A 19,322-nucleotide genomic window follows, 5' to 3' on the forward strand; every position below is an offset into this window, starting at 1 on the left:
CCCGGCAGAACGTCTGTCAGCGAGCCGCAGGGGGCGGGGCACCTACGAAGTCAGAGGGCGGGGAAAGCCAAGAGGGACGCAGTGCGCCCGGAAAAACACGCACAAGCCAAAGCTCAGGGGCTCGTAAAAACTTTTAATTACACTTCAAAGACATCGTACAGTGCAAAAGTGAACATTCCCTGCTGATATTCACAAGAGTTCATTGGGTCAGACGTTCACGTGTTTTCATTTCCCTCTCAGTGCTCCTGCAGTCAGGTTCCGGTCTTGCCCATTCTCCAGGAGTTTCTTCTAGTTTCATCAAATTGCCGGCTGCTTTGGTCTCCAAGTCGTAGGAAAATGGAAGTCCACGGTCTCATCCCCACCAAAAACTGTCCCAAACCCAATCCCAGCTCCTAAACTATTAAGGGAAAGTAGGGGCCAGGGTCCCATTAGTTCTCCACAACACCCTAGAAATCTGTGTGTGGGGGGGACAGGTGGAAGACTGAGTACCCTACAGGAGAGGAGCGGGGAGGGAGTCACACCTGAGGCAGGAGAGGACCCGTCAGCACAGTGGGGAAGGCCGGAAGACCGGTTCTGAGGGAGAAGGGTGGCACTGAGAACACCATCCTCCAGCGCTCACTGGGAAGAGAGGAGGGCCCTTGCTTCCCTGTGTGGGTGGCTCTCAGGGTGAATGATGAGTGATGGGCAGGAAGATTCGGAATGACCTGTGGGCCCAACCTTTAGGATGACTATTTGTGAAAAGAAACTGGAAGACAAAGTGAAGGTGGGGACAAAAAAATAATAATAATAATAAATAAAATGAATAGGGGAAAATCCTTAACTAGAGACAAGATGGAACATGGTGGGCGTCGAAGGTAGTGAAATCTGGTTCAGAGTCAGGTATGGCCAGGGTGTAACAATGTGGGAAATATCAAGGCTTCAGGTAGCTAGCACCTTTCAATGGCACCGGGGCCTTCCCCAGCAGGTGGGACCCTTAAATAGGTTTAAAGGATCATTCAGACCAAATGTCTCAAGTGGGAAGGCAGGGTTGACTGCCTCCTTCTCCTTCCATTCACTGCACCTCTCCACCCAACCCAGGCTTGGTGGAGGAGGTGGGGTGGGGAAGAATGAGGCAGGGGAGCAGGAGCGGGTCTCCTAGCTTCTGAGGGGAGCTTCAACAGATAATCTTGGCAGTATCAGGCTGGTAAATGCAGTGATCCTGGTATTAGGTGACTTCCTGAACTGCTCTTTATTCTCTTCAAGCACAGGGTACCATGACCGGGATGACTCTTTACACCCAGAGAGAAGGGAAAAATACATTCCACATCTCAGATTTCCACTGTGAGACACACTGTTGCGGTGAGTATGAGTGACTGGGGTGTATGTGTACCTCGTGGCTGCCTCTCAATGGGGTTGAGAACCTCCACTGTTCTCTGCTAGGCTGGGCTCAGCTGGCCTGATGGGGAACACATACCCTCTTGCTGCTTTCCAAACCAACTATTCTCTCAACCTGACTTTTCAAGGAGGTGCTCCAAGCCCAGTGTACCCGAGACGGCCCAGCCTATTTAGAACTGTGCCCCCCACCCCACTGTCGTCATCTGAGCCAGGGGAAGCCAACAGCTCATATTGTACAGGGGCTGCTGGGGTTGAAGGGATAGGACTGGGATTGAGGAAAAGGCTACGTGACATTTTCCCACCTGTCTAAGGCAGGGGTAGGCTCTGACAGCAGGATTGGTGCTTTAGCAGGACTACGACAAGAGCCTGGTTCACAGACGTTTAAAAATATACACATAAAATAAAGTACCAGCTTTTCTCCCCATCTCAATAACTCCTCCAAAGAAAAGACGAGTGCTCTGTAGAGACAGGGATTTTGCTGCTCTGACTGTGCAAAAGTGCCTGGCAACTTACCCCAAAGTGTAAGAAATGCAGAGTAGTCTGGTGGGCAGCTCAGACCCAAATTAAAAATGAGCTAGCCTCAGAGGTGACGTGGTAGAGGGTGGGGGGCAACTGCTTAGAGTCTGGCTGAAAGCCCACGAGGAGAAATCAGTGGTAGTCAATAAGCTCTATGCACAGCTCTGCTCAGGACCTCAGGGAAGATGGAAAGGGAAGCCTGAGGGGACTAGCAGGTCAGGGGAGGTGGGCCTCCAGGTCAGGAGCTGAGGAAGGGAGCCCAGTTCAGTAGGAGAATTAAAAATAGTTGGGGCAGGGTAGCCAGGCATGGAACCTCTTCAGCAAGAGCAGGTCAAAGTCTCTGTCCCTTTCCCAGACAGGCCACCTGGCCCAGGGCAGGGCTGGGTATGTAGTGGGGGCATTAGAGAGGATACTCTCTTCCCTGCTCTGCCCCCAGCCCAGAGTAGTGGGAAACAGCCAGCTTCTCTACCCACCACTGGCTACCAGTGTCTTGAGTCCACCAGCTCCGGTCGCAGGCTGAGTTTCTTGAGGCTCTCATAGCCCACCACAATGACGATGGTGGAAGGAGTAGCTGAGATGATTCTGGCCGAGAGGCCCTTCATGAGGCCCCAAGGTCCCTCTTCTGCCATCAGCTGTCTGAAGGTTAGGATGATGGAGCTCTTGCCTTCAACCTGGAAGTCAACACAGTTGGGGATCACAGTCTGCGGTCAGTGCCCTCTGCGCAGTCTCCCTCTGCCTCAGGCTCATGTGGGAAAACTACTTGAGAGGCAGAAGGGCTGGATTCTGCTTCTGAGGACCAGAAAGCACAGGGACTTTGTATGCGCCCTGGTGCCAGACTGCCTGGGTTCAAAGTCTGATCCCCAGCTTATTAACAGCATATCCCTGGGCAATTTAACTCTTTACATTTCAGTTTCCTCAAATATAAAACAGTGATAATAGTTTCTATGCCATGAGGTTGTTCTGAACAAAAAGAAACTAATACTTGTAAATGCTGAGAACAGAACCTGGCAGAGAGTCAATGTTCAGTCATGTTAACTCTTCACATCGCTAGCTAAGCCACCTAGCTGTAAGTCAGGTTCTTCTCTCTGGTCTTGGAGATGCTGGATTAAATCCCCTCCAAGGTCCTCTGCAGTTCTGCCAGTCTGGGAGTGTGACTCTAGTCATCTCAATCTGTCTGAAGCCCAGGGCGAGAACCCTCCCCTTCATCCTTGCCATCGCTCACACACACCATGGCCTGTCTTCCCTGTCACACTGGAAGCTTAGCCAGGGCATTCATCTCTTCTTTCTTAGTGGTCCCACTCTTCCCCCACTCCTAAACCACACCCTTTAGAGACTGACCACTCAGCTCCTCGGCTGAACAGACACATTCCTTGTCCCCCTCCCTACAGCATGACCTACACAAGCTGATCCCAGCCCTCCCCAGTGCCCCTGCCTCCATCAGCACCTCCTCCACAGGCCCTTCTTCTTCACTAGTACCACCTCATCTGACCACCTCTGCTCCCCAACCTTCCAGTTCTCCACAGCCATCCAGGGGCTTTTCTAGCTACGCCTCTGGGAGCTCCTCAGAGTAGAGACCTGTCCTTTCCCTTGGATCTCCTAGAACACTCAGGACAGGCTCAGGAGAGAATGGGGACTAGCCAATCAGACGCCAGTGTATTCATTTTCAAATGCAGCAGGAGACATTCTTTTCTAGGGAGAAAAGATACCTGCATTTGCTACCTGTCTCCTTCTAGACATTCTGATAGCAGAGAAACTGACTTTATCTCCAAAATACTTTTTTGATGTTGTTGCTTTATTTTTATTTGGTTTTTTGAGAGGGGGTTCTACCATGTTGCACAGACTGGTCTTGAACTTCTGGACTCATGATCCTCTACTTCAGTCTCCTCAACAGCTGGGACTACAGACACAGGCCACCACATATGGCTCCCCAACCTGTTAATGTTCTTTTCCTTCCCTTTTCTCCTCACCATAACCCAATGATCCCATCTCTTGTTCATCTTTCTTGATTCTCTATCTTTCCCAAAAATCATTCAAAATCTCCTTTGCAGCCAGCATGTTGGTACAAACCTATAATCTCAGCTATTAGGGAGTCTGAGGCAGGAGGATTATAAGTTTGAGGCCAGCTTAGACAACTAACAGGTGAAGAAAAGAGCTAGATACACAGCTCAGTGGTAGAGTACTTGTCTAGCATGACCAGGGCCCTGGGTTCAATTCTCCAATACTTAAAGGGGGGGGGGGACAAATCTCCCTTCTCTCCACCTAAAGCTAGAGTAAAATCTACCCTTTGCAATATTTTACACCATCATTCAGACTCTATTTTTAGGTGAAGGAAAGAGTCTTTGAGTTGACTGAAGACAGAGACTGTAAGGGCTTTGTCAGCATTTTTACTCAGTTGAAACAAAACAATCTGTGAAATCACTCTCCCCCCGCGTGGTGACACCTCTCTATAATCCTAGCAACTTGAGAGGCTGAGGCAGGAGGATCACAAATTCAAAGCCAGACTTAGCAACTTAGCGAGACCCTGTCACAAAAATAAAAAATAGCCAGGTGTGGTAACAGGAGGCTGAGGCAGGAGGATCGCAATTCAAAGCCAGCCTCAGCAAAAGTGAGGTGCTAACAACTTAAAGAGACCCTGTCTCTATATAAAATACAAATTAGGGCTGGGAATATGGCTCAATTGTCGAGTGCCCTTGAGTTCAATCCCCAGTATCAAAAAAAAAAAAAAAAAAAAACAGTCACTCTCACTCTCTGTTGAGAACCCATAGCCTAGTGGAAAAAAAAATCAGACAGACTTACGAAACTAACTGAAATCAATACCTTTTTTTTTTTTTTTTTTTTTTTGTGTGTGTGTGTGTGTGTACCAGGGGCCAAATCTAGAGGCGCTTAACCACTGAGCCACATCCCCAGCCCTTCTTATATTTTATTTAGAGACAGGGTCTCACTGAGTTGCTTAGGGCCTCACTAAGTTGCTGAGACAGGCTTTGAATTTGAGATCCTATTGCCTCAGCCTCACAAGTTGCTAGAATTACGGGTAATGTACCACTGTGCCCAGAGTTGAAATCAATACTTCTAATAATCACAAACTGCAAGGTGAAGATAGAATGACTTATAGGTATGCTAATAGCTAGAAGAAACCAGGTAGAGTCACACAAGGTAGCAGACAGGGTAAGAGAAACAATCTAGGTACTTCCAAGTGCTCACTGGTTTTGCAGATGAGAAGCACAAGGAAGGGACCTGGATGACCAGGAACAGACTGACTAGACCAAAAGACCATGTCACATAGAGGTCAAGGGAATGCTGGAGGGCCTAAAGATTATGTTTCTCATGGCTTCTCTGGGAGGAGGGTTGGGGAGGAGACCAGTATTACCTGCACACGAGTTCGGATGACATCCATGGGATTGGTGAGGATAGAGGCAGTGGCTGCAGCCAGGGGCCCCGAGATGGCTTGAAAGACAATGTGAGGGCACTCCTTAGGACACAGGTGCGAGAGCTGCTCTGAAATCCAGGGAAAGACAATGCCTGAAACATGAGGTACCACCAAACTTCCCTCACCATTCCTGCTTGCTTTTACTCACTTTCACAACCATGACAAGCCCTCCATCCTTTGCTACCTGAGACCTACGATTCCCATCTTTTCTCTTCCCTGTTTATGCCTTCATCCAATTGTCAGGAGCTGCCTGGATGCAGATGCCTTAAGTCCTGATGCATGGGTTCTGAACAATTATTGCATTCAATCTGGCACGGTAGTGCCAGGTGGCAGTAACTTGGGCATTACCCTAACTCGGATAACAAGGCGTGGCTCCAGGAGTAAGCGTCTCTGCAGGGGGTTGAGTTACACTCACCTATTCCTTTGTAATCCTACCCCATTGCCCTTTTGGGGATAGAATGTTCCATGGACCCTCCCCTTGTGTGTCCCATATATAAGAATAAAGAATTCCAGTGGCTCTTTCTCTTTTCACAGACCCCTAAGGTCTCAGAGCTGTCCCTGGACTATTGAAAAGGTACTTCTGTGTGTTGCGTGCTTTCTTTGCCGTTTTTTAAGTTATTGGAATAGTCAGATTTTGTGAACCAGCATTAAGTTGCCAGCTGGGATAGATGGTGATATTCAACAACAAGAAAAAAAAATCACATTATACATCTCGGGCCCCTTCTAGAGTCATCTTGGTGATATCACCCATTTAAATAGGATAAGACTCCCCTGGAAAAGAGAATATCAAAACCTCTTTATAGACGACTCCTTTCATCTGATGGACAGAATATTCTTCCTGATATAAAAACTGTGTTCTTGCTGTTCCTCCCAAGTCATAGGCTAGACAAGCAGATGCTACGTATTGGCGTACATATGCATTAAACAATTTTGGTAGGATAAACTGTGACTGACTGTCTCTATGAAAGGGAACTGGATGACTCCCGTGGGTAAAGAGTCTTTTCATTGCATACTGCATTCCTTTACCCATCTTTTGAATTTTGGAGCAGAATGAGAGAAAGAAAGTCATGAGACCCAAGAGGTATGCCACTTAGAGCCTGAAGCCATTGCAAGAACTTTGATTCCCTCTCAATTTTCTCTTCTATGGTCAGTCACCATACCGCTAAGAATTTTTTTCTCGTGCTCCTAGTTTTGGTAGTTTGTAACCAAGCAACTAAAGACAGGAGGAGGAGAAGTAGGGAGGAGGGGGTTGGCAGGGCAGAAGTGAGGGCTTCCAAGTTCCAGCTGGCATGGCAGAGCTCCTTCAGCCCTACAGAATCACCTCTTCCCCAGTTTCTAATCACTTTCTTCCCCAGAGTTGGCGTGCAAACAGAAACAGTGGGGAAAACAACAAAAACACAAACAGTGAATTGGCAGTTGTGCCTTACTGGGTGCCCTGTTTCTCCTGCAAAGAAAGCATTTTGCAATCATAAAATGTCGCATTGGGATCCAGATTCCAATTCTGACTATACCTACGTAGCATGCCACTTTCCTGGGGATAGGGAGGGGATGAATAAAACAAAGGCAAAGGGGTGGAGGAAAAGAGTTCCTGTCTTTCCCTCCTCTCCATTATTCATTCAAAGGCTGAGGATATAGCTCAGTTGGTGGAGTGCTCACCTAGCATCCAAGAGGCCCCAGCATCACAAAAGCAAAACAATAATAATTAGTAGTAGTATCATTCATTCATGCATTATTCATTCAATAAATGTTTATTGAACACCTATTATTTACAAGGCAGAAGATAATCCCATCCAGCCATGGTGGCACAAAACTGTAATACCAATGATTTGGTGGTAGGCCAAGGCAGGAGGATCCCAAGTTCAAGGTCAGCCTCAATAATTAAGTGACCCCTAAGCAATTTAACAAGACTTGTATCAATAAAAAAAAGGGGGGATGGGGATTCACTGGTGTAATGGCACATACCTGTAATCCCAATGGCTCAGGAGGCTGAGACAGGAGGATGGTAAATTCAAAACTAGCCTCAGCAATTTAGGGAGGCCCTGAGTAACTTAGAGAGACCCTGTTTCATAATTTAAAAATTAAAATGGGCTGGGGATATGGCTCAGTGGTTAAGCACCCCTGGGTTCAATCCCTAGTACCTCACCCACAAAAAAAAAAAAAAAAAAGAAGAAGATTAACCCAGGTCAATGACACACAAAAAAAGAAGATAAAGCCAGGTCAATGACACCGTGATAAGCAGTAGACATAAAACAGAGAAATAGGGAAATACCTTCATGGAAATTATATTCCAATCAAGAGCTGAGGTTTGGGGTAAAATAATTGCAAATCATGACAAGTGCTAAGAAGGAAACAAGGTGCCAAAACAGAAAACATAAAGAACCTTCTTTCCAATAGAGTGGCTAGAGAAGTCTTTGCAAAGGTGGGTCTGAAACATGAGAAGGAGCCAGCCACACACCAGAGGAAAGAGCTTCCTAGGCGGACAGAACATCATCTGCAAAGGCCCTGAAGCAGGACAGAGCTTCATGTGAACCAGGAAACTCAGGAACATCAGTGAGGCTGGAGCAGAGTGGAGAAGCAGAGGCCACAGGGTGCCGCGCTGTGGAGCCCATGAGAAGAAAACTGGGTTTTATTCTAAATGCCCACAAGGCAGCCTTGACACTTGAAGCAAAAGGAAATGACAAGAACCAATCTCACTCAACAGATATTTATTGAACACTCAGCCACCAAGCCAGTGTTGGAAGGTAGGATAGTGAGCAAAAACAAGATGGCCCCTGTTCTAACACACTGCACTCCAGCGGGGATAGAGACATTAACTTAATAATCACATGAATGAATGTATCATTACAGACTCAGCTGAGTGATCTGAAAGAAATGTGGCTTCATATAAACATCCAAAAAGGAAGCCAGTCTAGACTGGGGCAGCAGGGAAGATGCCTCCATCATAAGACTCTTGCGAGAAGGAAATGATGAAGATGCAAGGTCGCCCCACACAGAGCTCAGCACACAGGGCATTCAGCCAGTGTTATTTTCTTCCCCTTCCAAGAACATTTCCACATAGCAGAAAAGATAAGGCAAACAATAAAATCAACACAAATGTATACTACCTTAAGAAAGATTCAAGCAATTTCAGCAGGAATAGAGAAAAAATGGGGAGAGACTTTCTCGAATCACCAGGACTAAATATGAGACAAGAAGGAGGGAACGGTCAAGCACAATTCCCAAGGAGTCAGCCTAAAAGATGAGAAAAACAAGGCCTGGGCTGGGGATGTGGCTCAAGTGGTAGCGCGCTCGCCTGGCATGCGTGCGCCCCGGGTTCGATCCTCAGCACCACATACAAACAAAGATGTTGTGTCTGCCGAAAACTAAAAAAATAAATAAATATTAAAAAAAAAAAAAAGAAAAAAAAACAAGGCCTCTGACAGATGAAGTCAGCCAGAAGGGAAAGCCAGCATACTTACATGAAAAAAATTTCAAATGTCAGTAGATGCCTTCATGTCAAGAGGTCCAAGAGTCAGAATGTCTTACCAGACTTTGGAAAAGGTTAATTTGGGAACGAAAGATACTAGACATATTGGGGAAATGTACCTCTAATTGTAAATAAAACCAAATGAGGACAGAAAGCCAAACAAATGCTCCGCAAACAAATGTTCACACTTCCTGGGACCCTTTTCCCTTCCTCCCTCACTCCCTCTCTCCCTTCCTTCCTTCCTGTTTTGTAGTGATCAAACTCAAGACCTCACACATGCTAAGCAAGTGCTCTTCCACTCAGCTGTACCCCAGCTCTTTTGTTATTTTGAGATAGGGTCTTGTTAAGTGGCTGAGGCGCCTGAAACTTGTGCTCCTCCTGCCTCAGCCTTCTGAGTTGCTGGGATTATAGGTATGCACGACTGCACCAAGCCTGGGAAGCTTTTCTTTTCTTTTTTTTTTAAGTGGTAGTTAGACACAATACCTTTATTTTATTTATTCATTTATTTTTACATGGTGCTGAGGATCGAACCCAGGAACTCACATGTGGGAGACGAGTGCTCTTCCCAGCCCCTGGGAAGCTTTTTTAATATTAAGATTGCCAGAATCTGGAAGAGTGCAGTGGCATGCGCCTACAATCCCAGCAGCTTGGACGGCTGAGGCAGGACGATCAGGAGTTCAAAGCTAGCCTCAGCAGAAGGTGCTAAGCAACTCAGTGAGACCCTGTCTCTAAATAAAATACAAACAAAAAATAGGGCTGGGGATGTGGCTCAGTCGTCAAGTGCCCCTGAGTTCAATCCCTGGTATCCGCCCACACAAACAAAAAAAAGATTGCCAGGATCTGCCATGGTAGCACACACCTGTAATGCCAGAGACTCAGCAGGTTGAAGCAGGAGGATCTCAAGTTCAAAGCCAGCCTGGGCAACTTAGCAAGACCCTGTCCCCAAATAAAAAATATGAAGGGCTGGGAATATAGAATCCTAGGTTCAACCTCCAATAACACACAAAATACAAAAAATAAATTTTGCCAGGCATGGTGGTACACACCTGTAATCCCAGCAGCTTGGGAAGCTGAGGCAGGAGGATGGCAAGTTCAAAGCCAGCCTCAGCAACATAGTGAGGCCCTAAGCAACTTAAAGGACTCTGTCTCAAAATAAAAAACAGGGTTAGGGAGGTGGCTCAGTGGCTAAGTGCCTGTGGGTTCAATCCCTGGTACAAAAAAAAAAAAAAAAAATTTTTTTTAGAGATTTTTCAGAATTCATTTTCAAAAGGTCAGGGGTAGAGTCTAAGAATCTGAATTTTACCAAAGAGTCCAGATGAAACAGAAGAAGAAACAGAGTTATCAATAAAAAGAAGGTATAATCAGGAAAATAAAAGAATCACCAGAAAAGTACAGTGCCATAGGACGAAATGATTACAGGACAGGAAGTCATTAGAAAGTACCCTTTGGGACAGGACGGAATGCCCAGTGCGAAAGGCAAGAAACCAGCAGCAGCCATCAGGAAGCTTATGAGGACAGATGCCCTGACCAGAATGTGGTAGTGACCCACGGCTGGGGAAGCAGGCACACTCAGGTTCTGCACTCGGCAATGTGCTCTGACCTTTCAGAAAGCAAAATGTCTACTGAAGCCCTCAGTAATTCAGATTCTGGAAAATATTTAAAGAGTAAAATATCTTTATTAACAAAGACACATTGTAGGACACTTTGTTTAATAATGTTGAAGGAAAACATCCAACTCAAAAGCTCACTATTGCTAGGTGCAGTGGTGCACACCAGTAATCCCAGCAGCTCAGGAGGCTGAGGCAGGAGGATTCCAAGTTTGAGACCAGCCTCAGCAACTTAACAAGACCCTGTCTCAAAATAAATAATTTTTTTTAAAAAAGGGCTGGGAATGTAGCTCAGTAGTTAAATACCCCTTGATTCAATCATCACCAGTACCCCCCAAAAATAAAAAAGCTCACTACTATCTTCAAATCCCAAACATCCAACAGCTTTTGAACCCCACCACCTTCCAATTCTCTGGCAATACTCTGCTAACACAAGGTGATCCCAGCACACCCAGAGCACGCACTATGAACTGTTCTATACTCACCTACTTTACTTCTCTGACCCCCTCATTACATTCACAAGCTCTTTGAAGGCAAAACCATGTCTCACTCATCTTTGAATCCTCTTGGATTCAAACAGTTGTTGGATGAATGGCCCATTCCCCCATTAACTCTCATCTCCACTGCAACCTGCACAGATCAGCAGTACCTCACCCTATCAGTAGCCCCCATCCCCCATTTTCCTGGCCCCTGCTTACCTGCATAGAAGTGATAAAAGGGCCACCAGACAGCACTGTTTGGGATATAGGTAAGCAGTGAAGCCACGTAGCCTCGGTAGAAGCCTCGAAGCCCATCAGCTCGCAGGATCTGCCTGATGATGTCTTTCGTTTGGCCAAAGGCGATTACCCCGTGTCCCTCTGGGTTCCCACGCACCTGGAAGCGGCCCATTCTCTCCCCCTTGCGCTGCATCATCAGGTGCTGGGAGACCACGTCAATGGGCACTGTGATGCTCTGGGCCACAAGGGAGGCCGAGCCACCAGCCACTAATGATTTCACTGTGTTGCTCTGGCTGTAGTCAGCTACAAATTTCCGGGTGAGCTCATAAGTGGTGACATAGCACTGGCCAGAGATGAGGGTAAAGGTGTTGACCAGGAACCCCCGGTAGAGGCCAGACACACCATCTGCTCGCAGGATCTTAATGAAGGCATCAAAGGTCCCATGGTAGAGGCTCTTGCCCTTCTGAACCTGCAGGCGGGTGCGGATGAGGGTAAATGGGTAGACGCTGACCCGGATCATCATTGTCATTGCCACACCAAACACGTAGAACTTCTTCTTGTCCAGATGTTCCCACTCAATGATCTGGATGTTTCGTTTGTCCTCCATTGTGCCTGGAGACCTGGGATTTGGACAGGGTGGAGCGACGCGAGGAAGGAGGTCAGAACTTTGTGCTTTCCCCTCTGGGCTAGTTTCTAAATTCCCCTTCTCCTCTCCTGAGATACCCACCTCCCCAAAGCTTAGACTTCACCCCGCTTGGCTCTGCCCATCACCAGCCTTCAGAAACCAGCATCTTGACTGTCCTTCCCAATTCTGGTCCCCACACAGAAATCATCCCTCACCATCGTGACCCTCCTGACTCCACTCTTAGCTCAGTCCCCGACCCTAGCATCTGGGACTGTCCATCCTGCACTTTCTCTGCCTGGACCACCGTGACACAGCCTGAGGCAGAGACCACTCTCCTTGTCTGGCCCAGCCAGGCAGAGTTCAGAATGCTGTGGTCAAAGGAACCACCTGGAAGGTTGCAGGGCCTTTTTAAGTTGCTAATGGGATGTCATTAAGTGACATTTAGGAGGTTCATGAAGGCTGGAAGGGACTGCTCCATTTAAAAATATTTATTTTTTAGTTATAGGTGGACACAACATCTTTATTTTATTTTTATGTGGTGCTGAGGATCGAACCGAGCCTCACGCAAGCTAGGCGAGCGCTCTACCTCTGAGCCACACCCTCAGCCCCAAGTGCTCCATTTATTGTGCCCCTGGGCTCACTGAGAAGGCACCATGTTTGCCGTACATCCTCAGCAAGGTGCCTCTTGCCACCATTTACCAGCTGACAAGTCTGATTTTTTTAAATTAATTAATTTATTTTAATTAGGTATATATATATGACAGCGGAATGCATTTTGATTCATTGTATACAACTGCAGCACAACTTTACATTTCTTTGGTTGTACACGATACAGCATCACACCATATGAGCAGTCATACATGTACCTAGGGTAATGATGTCCATCTCATTCCACCGTCTTTCTTACCCCCATGCATCGTTCCTGCCCTCCTTCCCCTTTGCCCAAAGTTCCTCCATTTTTCCCATGCCTCCCTGCTCCCCGACAGATCTGATTTTGTTCGTGGTTTCCCATGCTGGCCTCTCTGAGCCCCCCCTTTTCCAGTCTGTATTAGAAGAAAGTGAGGGGAAGAGCCCAAGTCGGGCTTTTACACCACAGGCACCCCCTATCACCCTCCAGGGAAAAGAATTAGAGACCCAGGGACAGGCCAAAGGTCAGAGTCCTCTTTGGTTATTAGATAGCACTCCAGAAAGGGAAAAGAACCACCTAGAAGCCTAGCGCTACAAAGTGGAGGACATGTCTGACCCTGTGCTTTCAACCTAAGCATACAGAGCACAACCGCAGCCCTGGAGAATGAAGGGAGAAATGACACAGACTCTGCCGCCAAGAAATTCAGTCTGTTCAAGGAGACACTGCATCCCTCTAGGGAATGGATATAAGACACAAAGAGAAAGAGAATGGGGCAAATGATTATACGTGTGACCCATATGTTAAGTTTATTCATTGCTTAGACTTTCGAACAAACCAGTAAACTTACTAATTTAATAACTGTCTAAAATCAGGAGCTTCAAATTTAGGAAATGTGAAACCAGAGGACATCATATACTTAGTGGAAATGTCATATGCTCTGGTGTAGCCCAATGGTTATATAGGATACTGGAAATTTTCACCCAGGCAGGGAAAGTGGGAAGTTAAAGTTCCAGGAAGTGAGAAGCCAGGGACTCCCCTGGCTTTTGAGACAGGAGATGGGTAAGGAGAAGGCCACCTCATGGGGACAACTCTAGAGGGCTGAAATGTTCTACACAAGCAATTCTGGTGACAAACCTCATGTTAGGTGTCTAACCAGAGTCCTTCCTCAATCACCTTCCCTAACAGAAGTCCCAACTCAGGCTTAGGTAGCTTTTGTTCCATGGGAATTGCTCTTGGAGTCTCTGGAAGTCCAGGGGTGGGGGAGGTTGGCTTTGCAGGAATCCCTGAGCTGCACTGTTACCACTTTCATTACAGTATGGGTTACCCACAGTGCAATCTGAGTACCTGAGAGCCGAGGCATGGGTGAGGTGCGTGGAACAAGACAGGTTTCCTGGAGGACAAAGCAGCTTGAATAAAGAAGGAATACAGGAGCTGGGGTTGTGGCTCAGCGGTAGAGCTGAGGTTGCAGCTCACCTAGCACATGCGGGGCCCTGGGTTCGATTCTCAGCATCACATAAAAATAAAGGTGTTGTGGGGCTGGGGATGTGGCTCAAGCGGTAGCGCGCTCGCCTGGCATGCGTGCGGCCCGGGTTCGATCCTCAGCACCACATACCAACAAAGATGTTGTGTCCGCCGAGAACTAGAAAATAAATATTAAAAATTCTCTCTAGGGGCTGGGGATGTGGCTCAAGCGGTAGCACACTCGCCTCTCATGCGTGCGGCCCGGGTTCGATCCTCAACACCACATACCAACAAGGATGTTGTGTCCGCCGAGAACTAGAAAATAAATATTAAAAATTCTCTCTCTCTCTCTCTCTCTCTCTCTCTCTCTCTCTCTCTCTCTCTCCTCTCTCACTCTCTCTAAAAAAAAAAAATTCTCTCTCTCTCTCTCTCTCTCTCTCTCTCTCTCCCCCCCTCTTAAAAAAAATAAAATAAAATAAAGGTGTTGTGTCCAACTACAACTAAAAAATAAATAAATATATAATATGAAGGAATACATGCACACAGTGCAAAGAAAACAGCAATGGCTTGGAGACAGAAGACCCGTCAATGGGGCTGTCCAGTGGGAAATCCAGGTCGTGAGAAAGGAGGCAGAGGTGGGGTTCTGCAGGCAGGAGGACCCTCAGAACACTGATGTGCCACTGCTGTGGGCCAAGATGGCCCTCCTCCCCAGGCTCAGCCTGAGACACCCACCAAGTCCAGCGGTGCAATCTTCTTTGAACCCTCCAAGAGAAGGTGGTCACTGTCTGTCCTGCCCACAGTATTTGTCATCTGGGGACCCAAGGTCATGCTTCCCACACCACTGAGAGGTGAAGACACACAGGCAAAGGCTAGGATTTACTGACTATCTACCACCTCATGCAGCCCTTACAACTTAACCTGCGTACAGTTAAACATTTATGACAAGTGAGGACATAGAGGGCTGGACAAGTGGAGTATAACAGGCCCAAGGTCATGCAGCTGGCCAGTGGTGAAGGCAGCATACAAGCCAAGATTTCTTTACTCCACCATGCCTTCTACCCCATGGGAGTTGAAGATTCCAACACAAATCCTTCTGTTCAGTTTCAAGAAAGTCATTCCCACCACGGGGAGGTGAAGTTAATGCCCTCATGACTGCAGGTCACTGGAGGGTTAAGCATAAGCCCCAGGCCATGCAGATGCCCAGGAACTTCTCCCACTTTGTTTCAGAGAAAGCTAACGCTGCTCTGCTCCTGGAATGACTGAGCAGGCATGTTTCAGCACAGGACAAACACAGTAGGAGGCAGGAGGGCCTCCTGCCGGCACGTGCAAACTGAGTGCTGTGCAGGGCAGAAGGGCACAGCCGGCCATGAGATTCTGTTCCAGAACCTGGTTTCCTGAATGCCTCTTCAACCTGTCAAGCTGAATCACCAAGTACCAGCATCTCCTGATAAGAAATTCTATGACAGGTTGAGCGCGGTACCACACACCTGTAATCCCAACAGCTCAGGAAGCTGAGGCAGAAGGATCACAGTTCAAAGCCAGCCTCGGCAACTTAGGGAGGCTCTCAGCAACCTAGCAAGACTCTGTCTCAAAATGAAAAATAAAAAGGGGCTGGGGTGTGGCTCAGTGCTTAAGTGCCCTGGGTTCAATGCTGGTACCAAAAAAGAAAAGAAATTCTACAACAGGATACAATGTACCATTTCTTGCCTTGCCTCCATCTCTCCCCTGCCCAGTCTATTTTAAACTCCTAGAAGGAAGCTGGGATTCTCTGAAGAAGGTAAGGACTACTGTTGTCATAGTAACAGGAGAAGCCATTAAGGGTTGGGCCTCAAAGGATGAGCCACTGCCAGATGCCATGTTGCACATCTGTAATCCCAGGGACTCCGGACACTGAGGCAGGAGGATCACAAGTTCAAAATCAGTCTTAGCAATTTAGCAAGGCCCTAAGCAAATTAGCAAAACCCTGTCTCAAAATAAAAAATGAAAAGGGGCTAGGGATGTGGTTCAGTGTTGAGCATCCCTGGGTTCAATCCCTGGTACCAAAAAAAAAAAAAACAAAAAACAAAACAAGGAGCCACTTCAGAAGGGTGAGGGCACTGTACCCACCCCCTCTGCCTTTTCAAAAGGAGGTTACTCCTAAAAGGTGAGATCTCAACCTGTTGTTATATAACCTTCAAGTTTCCTACTGAAATATCAAAACTAGCTCCTCTTGTTTTACCCTCTGGAAAATCCTCTTTGCAGATACGTTTATGCAAACTTCCTTCAGTATTCCCTTCACCCAAGTGAGTCAGCTCAACTTCTTCATGGTTCTTTCTCAGACCCTTATTTGTGTGTCTGGCTCCAATTCCAGATTTTCTCCCACTTTTAAAACTGCTCAGGTTTGGGCTGGGGATGTAGCTCAGTGGTAGAGTTCTTGCCTAATATACACAAGACCTGGGTTCAATTCTCAGCACCATAAAAGCAAACAAACAAACAAACAAAAAACCTGCTCAGGCTTGCATGCTTCTTGTGAGGACCCAAAAGATGACCTAGGATTAGTGAACACTGTGTCCTTAAGTGATCAAATGAAATATCAGAGGTGGAGCTCCCACTACTGATTCTACCAGTGGGAAGGGAGAAACTGGCCCAGGTGTGTAACTCTGCTTCACTTGTACTCTCCTTGCACACACACATACAAACACAAATCATGCAAGCCTATTCACTAAGTTCTAAGATAAAACTCTGGCTCAGGAGAAGACAGTATTTTCTAGAAGGCAAGGATATACGATGGAAAGAACACTAGTCATCAGTAGATCCATATTTGAGTCCCCCATTATTTACTGGTGTAAAACTGGAACCAAGTCACTTCACTGGAATTCAGCCTCTTCATCTGTGAAATGGGGCTAATCAAAGCTGCAGCAGCTATACAAGGATTGTGGTACAACTCATAGGAGCTAAAAATTGTGAAAGCATTTTGTTAACAGCAAAGCATTTCTGTTACCGCAGAAAGCTCTACTGCATAGGGATGCTCTTGCCACTCAGACTGGTCCACTAACTGGCATCACAAGCATCATCTGGGCACTGATTAGAAATGTAGAATCTATCTGGGCCGCACACCTATATAATCCCATCAGCTCAGGAGGCTGAGGCAGGAGTACCACAAGTTCAAAGCCAGCCTCAGCAACTTAGCAAGGCCCTAAACAACTTATCAAGAACCTGTCTCTAAGGCGCTGAGTTCAATCCTCAGCACCACATAAAAATAAAGTATGGTGTCCAACTACAACTAAAGCAAAATAAATATTACAAAAAAAAGAAAAACCTGTCTCTAAATAACATAAAAAAGGGCTACGGATGTGGCTCAGTGCTTGGTACCTAGGTTCAATGACCAGAAAAAAAAGAAAGACAGACATTAGAGCCAGTTGTAGTGGTGCACACTTGTAATCCCAGCAATTTAAGAAACTGAGATAGGAGGATCACAAGTTCAAGGCCAGCCTCAGCAATTTAGCAAGGCCCTAAGCAATTTATCAAGATCCTGTCTCAATCAGGTGTAGTGGTGCACACTTGTAATCCCAGCAATTTAAGAGGCTGAGACAGGAGGATCACAAGTTCAAGGCCAGCCTCAGCAATTTAGCAAGGCCCTAAACAACTTATCAAGATCCAGTCTCAACCAGGTGTAGTGGTGCACACTTGTAATCCCAGCAATTTAAGAGGCTGAGACAGGAGGATCACAAGTTCAAGGCCAGCCTCAGCAATTTAGCAAGGCCCTAAGCAACTTATCAAGATCCTGTCTCAAAATAAAAAATAGGTGGGAAAGTAGCTTAGTGGTAGAGTACCCCTGGGTTCAATCCCCAGTACAAAAAATAAATAAACAAACAAGCTAGGGAAGTAGCTCAGTGGTAAAGTGCCCCTGTGTTAAACCCCCAGTAGGACACTCTCTTTTTTTTTTTTTGTCTTTTTTTTTTTGGAACTGGGGGTCGAACCCAGGGCTTTGCGAATGCAAGGCAGACGCTTTGCCACTGAGCTACATCCCAGCCCAGGACACTCTCATACACATGAACACACAAAGAAATCCAGAATTTAAAAGCTGAGTGAGGTGGTGCACATATGTAATCCCAGCTACTCAGGAGGCTGAGGCAGGAGGATCTCAAGTTTGAGGACAGCCTGGTAATTGGGCAAGACCCTATTTCAAAATAAAAAGGACTGGGGATATAGTTCAGTGGCACAGTGCCCCTGCGTTCAAGTCCCAGTACAACGAAGAAAAAGAAAAAGAAAAACAGAATTTCAGGCTGTACCCTAGATCTGCTGAATAAGAGCTAACAACTTTTAAAAGATCACTAGATGCACGTCAAAGTTTGGGAAGCATTGCTTTAAATATTAGGGACTGTCAATATAAGAATTACAACACCTATCTAGGAATTCTGGATCATTATGACATTATGATCAACAACTTGTCACTGGAACTGGACACAATGGATCATTTGGTCCATTCCAGTCTTTTCAGTCAAACACCAATCAAATCACCTTATACAACTACTGACAAAACACTCATGGGTTCCCACTTCTCAGATGTAAACAAGAGTGGAGACAAGCATCCTCTATTCCTTCTGTCCTTCCTACAGCATCTGCATCAGATCTCTGCATCCCGGAGCTGACTGCCATGAAACGTGACTACATTTGCAAGCTTGCCCACTGTCCTACTGAACATACATTTCCCAGGCGATGCCCCAACCCCTCCTTCAAGGTAATCTCCTTCCTCTGACATGGCAGCCTTCCTTGGTCTTCCATAAGTACCCATGTGATCCCTCTCATAGACGCCACATGACAGTTCTCTCCACACACTCCACATGGCACCCCTCTATGCAGACTTGGTCCCGGTCCCCCGCACAGTCACCTCTGGGTCCTAGGACCTGCTCCTCACAACGCTTCTTTTGCTGTCCGTGAATCTCATACTCCTCAGCCAGGAAGGGATGCCTCGCCGGACTTGCCCTTCGTTCCCCAAACTGCAGGGCGAGCTCTAGAGCCCGGCAGCCGGGCATCACTGATATCCACTGCCCCCGGGCAGGTCCGGGTCCTTAGAGACCTCAGCCCTCAGGCACCGCTACTCCCACGGTTTCTTACCTTCTCAGACCCCGGCGGCTCCACCGAGTCTGAGGCGAACTCCAACCCCGGACCTCTAGGACGCAGGCCCCGCTTGACCCTCCGTTCCCAGCGGCTGCCGGCCTCTGGTCGCATCTTCCTCCATCTCGACTAGGATCCCGGTACTGCCGGAACCGGAAACTGGGACGCTGTCATTCCCGCCCCCCCCCCCCCGTAACTGCACCAATGGCGTTCTGAGCCTTTGAGCCTCCCCCAGGAGCGAGGATGGGCGGTCCTGACGGCCATCTTGCCTTAGGGCGGTAGCCACGCCCCCTCTGCCTTCGCGGCGCCCCAGGTCTAAAGCGCATGCGTGCTCTGCTAGGGCTGTTTCTAATTCGCGGATGAGTCCCTGATCTTTTCTGGAAGATCCAGTTGTAAGTGGGTCAC

The 19,322-nt window shown here is 47.2% G+C and overlaps 1 protein-coding gene across 2 annotated transcripts; it reads right to left on the bottom strand.

Annotated features, from left to right (window-relative positions):
- Nucleotides 1-113: 113 nt before the first annotated feature.
- Slc25a44 (solute carrier family 25 member 44) lies at nt 114-19,052 on the bottom strand. Of its 2 annotated transcripts, XM_026405033.2 has the most exons (4): nt 18,918-19,052; nt 11,089-11,726; nt 5,258-5,385; nt 114-2,561 (listed from the first exon to the last, which is right to left on the bottom strand). In XM_026405033.2, exons 2-4 carry the CDS (start codon nt 11,711-11,713, stop codon nt 2,370-2,372), a joined length of 945 nt encoding a protein of 314 aa, XP_026260818.2. In that variant the 5' UTR covers nt 11,714-11,726; nt 18,918-19,052; the 3' UTR covers nt 114-2,369. The 2 variants fall into 2 exon arrangements, with proteins under 2 accessions (XP_026260818.2, XP_077659855.1); XM_077803729.1 differs by lacking the exons at nt 114-2,561; nt 5,258-5,385 and adding an exon at nt 10,521-10,633 and having other exon boundaries at nt 18,918-18,995.
- Nucleotides 19,053-19,322: the final 270 nt, after the last annotated feature.

This window comes from Urocitellus parryii, chromosome 11 (assembly GCF_045843805.1).
Source record: "Urocitellus parryii isolate mUroPar1 chromosome 11, mUroPar1.hap1, whole genome shotgun sequence".
NCBI lineage: Eukaryota > Metazoa > Chordata > Mammalia > Rodentia > Sciuridae > Urocitellus > Urocitellus parryii.